This window comes from Olea europaea, unplaced genomic scaffold, assembly GCF_002742605.1.
Source record: "Olea europaea var. sylvestris unplaced genomic scaffold, O_europaea_v1 scaffold244, whole genome shotgun sequence".
Lineage (NCBI taxonomy): Eukaryota > Viridiplantae > Streptophyta > Magnoliopsida > Lamiales > Oleaceae > Olea > Olea europaea.
Window position 1 is genome coordinate 745,929 of NW_019242592.1, and position 9,194 is coordinate 755,122.

Here is a 9,194-nt window from a genome sequence, read left to right on the forward strand (position 1 = left end):
GACACATCGCGATGGTGTTACTGCAACAGTCACTGATTCATAGGCTGCTTCGCACGTTTGATGGAGGAGGTGGCGGTGGTGGTTCTGGCATGTAGATACGGGTAGATACAGTACATCAGAGGATAGGAGAGGAGAGGGAGGAGCGCGAGGGCTTCACTCCGACGGCATCGAGTCACTCCGGCGTCGGCGCTCTCAGGTTGAGAGATGAGGCAGCGAAGAGAATGTTGAGAGGTGAGGCGGCGGACGGCGGACGGTCTTGTTCAAAGGTTGAGAGAGAGAGAAGGAGACGGCGATTTTTCGTAGAATGGAGAAATGTGGGAGTTAGGGTTTGTGAGTAATAATATTTATTTTATAGAAATATTAATTAAAATAAAATTTCTGATTTTTGAATTGTTAAACTTGCCATTTGATTTTAGCATGTTGGATTTTTAACGTATAGTTTTGTGTAATTTCCCCAAAATTAAGTCTTAAAATTATTTTGGGCCAGTTAACTTCTCCTCGTGGGCCTAAGGCTCGGCCCATGTTGAACGGCCTTTTAATAGATTCTGAATTCTGGATATTCGTATCCCGTTGATCCTATATTTTATCATATTCATACCATAACGGCTACTTTCCCCAATACTTTCAAAATTCCAGGGCCCAAAATACCAAAATAAAAAAAAAATGGGAGGACCAAAATAAAAGTTCTTTCACCGTTTTATTTTCAAACTTCAGATCATCGCTCCTATTTGCCTCTTCAGTCTCTTGGTCCCTAGATTCTCTCTCTAAATACTTTTACTTTTACCCCCAGGTTTTCTGTAAATTGCATTGGTCCCCTTTCCGATGCAAGATTTCATCGGCTCCGTTCGTCGATCTTTGGTGTTCAAGCCCTCCGCCGAAGAAACCAGCGGCTTAGGAGGATTTGTTGAGAAAATCGGGTCAAGTATCCGAAAATCTCGAATCGGACTTTTTAATAAACCGCCGGTTCATGCACTGCCTTCAATTCCTAAGGCTGAGACGCTGCCGACGAGGAAGTACGTGAAGGAGGAGTTCCCGATGCTGATGATGGAAGACGAGGCATTGCCGCCGATGGAGGGAGCCATGGAAGAAGAGATATCGTTGAAGAGGAAGAAAGAGGAGATGGTGCCATTGGCTAGAATGGCGAAGGAGAAGGAGGCAGTGGGGACGAGTAAATGCGTGAAGAGGAAGGAGGCATCGATCCGGTGGAGGAAGGGCGAGATGATTGGGTGCGGGGCATTTGGGATAGTCTACATGGGGATGAATCTTGATTCTGGTGAATTACTCGCTGTCAAAGAGGTCAATAGTTTGTAGTTAAATTTGGATTCTTGAACAGCGTTTTCGTTGATTTTGGAGGGTTTGGAATGATGTAATTTTTTGCCTTGTTTCGTATGCAGGTTGCAATTGGGGCGAATAGTGCCTCGAAGAAAGCTCAAGTACTGCCACTAGACTCAGCTGAATTTTTTATATTTATAAGCTTGAACTGCAGTCTAGGAATTTGATGTACTCCTTTGTGTATTGAAAAATGTTAGGATCAGCTTTTGGAGCTTGAGAAAGAAGTGAATCTTTTAAAAAATCTTTCGCATCCAAACATTGTGGTGAGTAAAACTATATGTTGGTTGATCGGGAGGTAGGGATGATTGATTCCTAATCTCTAACTAGAATGTATTTTCTTGTTGTCAGAGATACTTGGGAACTGCAAGAGAAGAAGATTCACTGCATATATTACTCGAATTTGTTCCAGGTGGATCCATTTCATCGCTCCTGGGAAAGTTTGGGTCTTTCCCAGAATCAGTAAGTGATTCCCACGTGAAATTAAACATCGTTAGAAAATTGAGATATCCACCTTTCCTTTAGCGCAATTTATGTATGTATCATTGCATAAAATATAGCTTCTGTTTCGGAAGAATTTATGAACGGTTTAATAGATAAATAGATTGAAATTAGCGGTGGATAAATGGATAATACTTATGGTCTATTGGAATGTATAGTTGAAATGAAGTTTGTTGACTATTTTACAAATTATCACAAATCCAAGTTATTGCTCCATCTGTCCTATTTATATTAGCTGATTTTTTTATTTCACACAGATTAAGAAATTTTATTTAATGTTATTGAAAAACCAATTTTGAATTTTCCTAGTTTACTCTTATTTAATTATCAATAACTAGTAGTAAATAAAGTGAGAAATGTGTGTATGTATTTTGATAATTCCAAGAAGCTAAACTAAAATTTGTATAATTTCAAGATTAAGTGGGAGGAATTGGTTATAACTAGGCAAATTAAATAAGTGTACATTAGTAAACAAACAAAACAAATACTTTCTCACTAAAGAAACAGGACTATATAAATGGAATAAGAAAATTAGAAAAGTCGGCCTATATAAATGGAATTGAGGGAATAACTTGAATGTGTGCAGAACAGTTGGTTTTGAACCATACATTAATAACCTTCTTTTGATTATTTTTCCCATCAATCCAGGTCATTAGAATGTATACCAAACAACTTTTGTTGGGACTAGAATACCTGCACAAATATAAAATTATGCACCGAGACATTAAGGTACTTCCTTTTTATTCAAAATGTTACTTTGAAGATGCATTACATGCTCGACAACTCTTTGAATTTGATAGTATGCATTCTTATTAGGGAGCAAACATTCTTGTGGATAATAAGGGGTGCATTAAACTTGCTGACTTTGGTGCATCAAAGAAAGTTGAAGCACTGGTATGCTTTTCTCTATGACTTTCCATGTTCCCTTTGGCTGAACATGTTATCATAACTAGAATCTGAATGGTATTGCAGGCTACTGTAACCGGCGCCAAATCGATGAAGGGTACTCCATATTGGATGGCCCCTGAAGTTATTGTCCAGAGTGGTCATAGCTAGTGAGTAAAGCCACGTGCATCTTTATTGAACTTTTTCTATTTGGTTAACGAAAGAAGCTTTCCTCCCACAGTTGTAGTATGTTATTTGTAATGTGACAATGATAATGAAATATTCCCACTAGTAGCATAAGTCAAGATGGCTTAAAAGATAAGAAATCTTTTTTGCCACCATTTATCCAGTTATTTCGTTAACCTTTTTTAATTCTATGCTGTGTTATAGAAATATTGTGATATTATACCAGAGACTTGAACTAGTTTACTTTTGCATGCTTAAGTAATCCCATCTTGTCACTGTTAAAGGTCGCACCTATGAGATATATTGGGTATTTACATATTTAGACTTGAACTAGTTTACTTTCTCATCTTAAGTAAATCTTATCTTGTCAATGTTAGTGGTCACATCTATGATATATATCAGGTAATTTGGTTAATGTTTCATCCTTTCATAGCCTCATCAAGTGCGTGCCATCTTGATGAAATATGTTCAATGTGAACTTAGATAATGTTTTTAATTTCTTTTTTCTTCTTTCTATTTTGTCGTATAAGATTTGGTCAAACCATTTAATGGTTATTTTCCCTTTCTATAATAACATGAAATAACACCATTTCTAATTATTACAAGTAAATAGGTTGAATGCCACTCTTTATAAACAAGAAAACTATCAGCTACATGGAGATGATGGGATATTTTTTTCCTATTAGATGGATTATTATGAAGGAAAAGGTAATTTGGCAATGATAAATAATAGTGGAAATTACAAAAAATGTCCATTTTGACATTGTCATTTGCAAAAATGTCCAAAATTTTTCAATGTCCATTTTTGCAATTATTTGGACGAGAATATCCATAAGTAGCTTTCATAAGAAGTTACATTAAAATGAAGTTCTCAACATTTCAAATGTCGTTCTCGATATTTAAATTCGTTTATATTTCAAAAGTACATATGTCAAATCACAATATTAAATGTTCTCGACATTTCAAACATTGTTCTCGACATATTAAGGAAATTACAAAAAATGTCCATTTTGACATTGTCATTTGCAAAAATGTCCAAAATTTTTCAATGTCCATTTTTGCAATTATTTGGACGAGAATATCCATAAGTAGCTTTCATGAGAAGTTACATTAAAATGAAGTTCTCAACATTTCAAATGTCGTTCTCGATATTTGAATTCGTTTATATTTCAAAAGTACATATGTCAAATCACAATATTAAATGTTCTCGACATTTCAAACATTGTTCTCGACATATTAAATGTCTAGAATGACATTTCATTCTAAACATGATATTTCTCTACACTTTAAATGTTGTTCTCGACATTTCTGTGTCTAGCATTAATTGTGATTTGACATATGTAATATGAAATTATTTATTCTTTCATTAAGGGTAAAATAGAGAATTTGGTATCAAATTTGGCCATTTTTGCAAAAAATATTAAAAAGTGACATTTTTGAATTGACATATGTAAAATTTGACATTTTTGCAAATTTCCCTAAATAATATTATTTTTTGAAACTGACAGACAGTTTTAGCCAAAATAATTTTGTTCTAAGTAGAAGTCTCATAAAAATTAGACCAAGTTATAGCTAGGAAATGATGTTTTTTGTCATTTGTAATAGGCAGAAGGCTACTTAAGTTGTTCCATATTGTACTCGTCAAGAGCTAGACTACTCTTTTATTTTGATCTGTAACGCTCTTCAATTTTATGTTATTGTTATTATTTTTCATATTATTACAACTTAGTGCTTATACCAGCAACATTAAAATTTTTGACATAAATCTTCAGTTCTGCTGATATATGGAGCGTTGGATGCACTGTCATTGAGATGGCTACAGGAAAAGCTCCTTGGAGCCAGCAGTATCAGGAGGTACACAAGTTATGTTTTAGTGTAGTTGTGAATATACCATTCGTAAGGTTTGGCTATGAGTTCATATGTTGTCAGTTACTTTATACTCTCTAACAGTCTTGTCATCTTTAGGTTGCTGCAATCTTTTACATAGGTACAACCAAATCTCATCCACCAATACCTGAGCATCTTTCTGCTGACGCAAAGGACTTCTTACTAAAATGTTTACAGAAGTATGTTCTTGAGTTATATTTTCTTGTTTCTTCTTCTATGAAGCATTTTATCCTTTCGAAATGCTTTAATGGGATATTTTAGTTGTAGTCGTAGCGTGCTTGGAAAGATTCAAGTGACTGTTGAATCCTTCTTTACGCTTTTCTTCCCTCATTTTTTCTTTACTCTTCACTTAATTGTGGCAGGGAACCAGACCTGAGGCCAACTGCATCAGATTTATTGAAGGTAATGTTGAGCTGTGGTTTTACTTTCTCAGTGACTACAGCACAAACGACTCGAATAGGAGACTTACTTTGCACTTTATGCTGTGGTGAAAGAGTTCTTGGCTTTGAAATAGTTGAAGCATAATGCCATGAAGTTTCTGTTAACTGCATTTTTCTCTTTGATTGTCATCTGCAGCATCCATTTGTTACTGGTGAACGTCAGGAATCTCGTCTTGTATTTCGCCCTTCACCTGTGGTAAGCAGATGTTTGTTTCTTGGTTTACGTTTTATAGCTTTATTTACAGTATTGCCTAGGTAATATCAACTTATCAGTCTCAGCAGGGCAGCTCTGGAAAGCAAATGGCAGAGCTTGGATTTGACCTTGAGAAGTCGTAAGCATTTTTCTTGCGAAGGGTTTGTATTTCTTTTAGATGTCAGTGGAATCAATTTTGATTCCTGAGATTTCTTTTCACATTGTAGAATGAATGTAGAGACAAAGATGACCTACAATGATCTGAAGGATGTAAATGATGGGGATGTTGTGAGATGCTCAACTGTATATCCCAACCAGCTATCACAAAGTCGGTCCTTTTGGCAGCCTGTTAACTCTGATGATGATATGTGTCAAATAGATGACAGTGATGATCTGGTTTTTGGTACACCAGCTAATCTACTTTCTCGTGATTATAATCAGGTAGCAAGTTGTCTAACTAGTATTCTGACTCTACATCCCAAATTATGATGTTTTCTGCCTTACAAGCTAATGAAGATTGGGAATTGTTTCTGAATGCAGAGCTTTAACCCTATGTGTGAGCCTAGTAATGATTTGCCGTGTAAGTTTGATGAAAGTCCAGAGTTGAAGAGAAGTGGAAATGACTTGCTTTCCAGTCAAAATATGGAGCACGAAAATAGATCCCATGTTTCTGGTGATATGGAATGTGGCTTCACATTTCCAAGAGGACCAGCATCTGAAGATGAAGATGAAGCAACTGAGTCAAGGATTAGGGAATTCCTTGATAAAAAGGTACTAATTTTATATGCTTATATTTTCTTCTATAATTAGCTAGAGACGCCTGACAAGTTCTCTAATGCATCTATTTAATCTGAGGAATGTAGTGGAATTGAGATCTTATATAAACTTGATTTGTTAATTTCTTCTAGGCTTTAGAGCTCAAGAAGCTGCAAACACCTCTATATGAAGAATTCTACAATTCCTTGAATGTTGTCGGCCCTCTAAGTCCTGTTGGAAAGGAAAATGTTTCAAGTAAAAGCAACTTACCTCCAAAAAGCAGGTCACCAAGTAGAATGGTTAGCAGAAGACTTTCTGCTGCTCTTGATGTTGAGAATAGCCCGAGCCCCATTAGTTGTTCCAGGCGCGTGTCAAACATTGGAGATATAAATTATCGAGCTTCTCCAGGCAAAGAACTTGATTCTCAGTGTGAACCGCTTACTCCACGGTCTGTGAACACTACCATTGCTTGCTTTGAAATATATATTTGTAGGTAAATTTCACTTTTTCTGTAACTAGACATTGTGTATGTTTGGTTGTAGTGCTAGCTTCTTCGAGAGAGAAAGGAAGTGGAAAGAAGAGCTTGTTGAAGAGCTTGAGAGGAAACGAGGCAAGTTCTATGTACATATGATTAGGATTTTTGATGAAGCGTTTACGGAAGCACTAGAGCACGGAAATCACGAACAACCTTCTAGTTCATGTTTTGACTCATGAATGTCCAACATCAAAGACTCATTCGCTCAGCAAAATACCAAGAATTTGGACACATAAATGATAGCTCTCTATTTATTATTTCATTAATCTCACCTTTAAGAAGACCTGGGTGGTCTTATTCATGCAATGAAATAGAATAAGAAAATTATAAACTATCATAATAAAAACCTAATCTAAGGTAATAATTGAAAAAACTACCACAAGGAAAACTTTAATCAATGAGAAAAATCTAAAATTACCATAAAATAATGAAAGCTTAAACTACCAAAAATAATTCATAATTTCCATATGTGGATTGCATCAACTTTTTAAATGCAGCTTTTCTTTGATTCCGTTGTGTATTCTGATGACTTATATCGAATGCTAGCAAATATGTTGACTTCAGCATATCGAATGCTAGCAAATATGTTCACTTCAGCATACACAACTCCTACTTGTTTGGAAGAAATGCCCTTGAAATATCACAATTCTAGACTCTAATGTTTTTCATTTCTGTAAATGAAATTGTAGTCACTTGCAAGCATAGTTTGCTCTTATTATTTGGCTGAACTGGTAAATATTGCTCTTATTGATGCCTTTGTTTAGTTTTCTCTTGTTAATTCACCTAAACTTGAGTACACGAGCTTCTGCTCCCTATATAGCAACTGGCCTCTAGACGTTCTATGCTTTGTAGTTTCTTCTATTTTCCTCATTTCCCATCAAATGGAGAGAAGGGAAAAAACTCCCTGCTTCGGGACTTTAGTGTTAAGGTCACATTGCTACATACTATGATGTCAGTATAAATATAAATCAGTAGTTGTGCTTCTGCTCTATGCTTAGGCTGGCAATCCTGTTTGGAGGTTCTTATATTGTTGTACAATGCCTTAACTTCGAGTATAAATGAGGTTTACTCAACGTTAATGAGAAATTAATTCTAGGTAAAACGATGGTTTGCATAAATGTCTAATTGATTGATTGTTGGATAAATGTCACTTTTAAGAGCCAGTTCAAGATTTGCATTTTGCATTGCATATTGCAGAACTTATGCGGCAGGCAGGGGTAGCAAAAACATCTCCAAAAGATCAAATTGTAAATCGACACAAAGATCGATTAAGGTTTGCATTACCATGAAATCAAATGTAAGTTTCTCATGGCTAAACAAATGTAACATGTTTGGCTAAGCTTAAAAGTAATTTTTTCTGAAAAGCATAGTGTTTTTGCATGCTTTTTCAAGCTTAGCCAAATTTGAAATCTACTTTTGCTGTCCATAGCATTTATTACCTTTCTCAAGGACAACAATTTACAGGTAGTTTTGATATATGGGCACATTGAGGGACGAAGGGATTGGCTTACTCCGATAAATGAAGATTTACATTATAAGGATTGCCATTCCTTTTGAGAGAGATTTTATCAATGTCAGTGAGGTGTTTCTGGTAATAATGAATAGTGTTGTCTCGTTAGAGTTGTGTATAGTGTGTTGGTTTGCTGAAAATATTGCCTCATTACAATCTCCTATTGGCTACATGGCTATATATGCAAGGTTCAAGTCATGATTCAACAAAATGTATTATTAAATTGTGTATCTTTTTGCAGAATACGAAATACGATAAGGAAAGACTTCAAATTTTAGTTTCATGTGTAAATCTGATGTCTAAATTCGAATTAATGAATGTATCCTATGCCCCCGTTTGGCCCCCATTTTCTGGAAATGAAAATGGGTGGAATAGTATTTTTTTGAAAAATGAGTGGTTGAAAAAGAATGAAAAGTTTTTTATTTATGTGTAATATTATTTTATGGAAGATTGTGTGGTTGAAAATAGGAGAGAGAAAAATAAAATATAATGAAATGAAATTTAATGGGGCCAAATAGAGGCTATATATTCTGTGCTTGTGGTTTGGCATGGAAGAGGAAATGCAATGTTTGATCTAAGAATGTGTGTTCAAATTTGCAAATTGTTTCTTGGGAACTCAAGACTACCCCCAAGTTTTTTTTTGGTGCGAGCCGCTTGCTGGCTAGCTAGGCGGGCTCAAGGGACTAGTGGCCCAATTTGGTTGCAAAAGCAACCTTGATGTAATGGCACCTGCCTATTTTGAAATTGAATTAAAGTTTCAAAATTTTCATTGTCATTTTCTTTTTGTGGGTTTTTCGTCTGAAAATAGGGATACATTCTGAATAATTTCTTCACACTTCTCTATTTTCTTTATCTACATTCTTCTGGATTTTCGTATACTATTATTTTTTCTGTTTCTCAATTCACTCCTAAATTCAGCTTTTTTCATTTATTTATACCACTATTCGAAGATTAATGCTATGAGCACAACTA

The 9,194-nt window shown here is 35.3% G+C and overlaps 1 protein-coding gene across 3 annotated transcripts; it reads left to right on the plus strand.

Annotated features, from left to right (window-relative positions):
- The first annotated feature begins 649 nt into the window (after window positions 1-649).
- LOC111382152 (mitogen-activated protein kinase kinase kinase NPK1-like) lies at window positions 650-8,499 on the plus strand. Of its 3 annotated transcripts, none has more exons than XM_023006035.1 (18): window positions 650-1,296; window positions 1,395-1,433; window positions 1,530-1,595; window positions 1,681-1,791; window positions 2,479-2,559; window positions 2,647-2,724; window positions 2,803-2,885; window positions 4,674-4,755; window positions 4,867-4,967; window positions 5,151-5,190; window positions 5,365-5,424; window positions 5,502-5,560; window positions 5,649-5,862; window positions 5,962-6,192; window positions 6,330-6,625; window positions 6,720-6,787; window positions 7,910-8,009; window positions 8,177-8,499. In XM_023006035.1, exons 1-17 carry the CDS (start codon window positions 823-825, stop codon window positions 7,999-8,001), a joined length of 2,175 nt encoding a protein of 724 aa, XP_022861803.1. In that variant the 5' UTR covers window positions 650-822; the 3' UTR covers window positions 8,002-8,009; window positions 8,177-8,499. The 3 variants fall into 3 exon arrangements, with proteins under 3 accessions (XP_022861803.1, XP_022861804.1, XP_022861805.1); XM_023006036.1 differs by having other exon boundaries at window positions 5,508-5,560; XM_023006037.1 differs by having other exon boundaries at window positions 5,511-5,560.
- The last annotated feature ends 695 nt before the right edge of the window (window positions 8,500-9,194 follow it).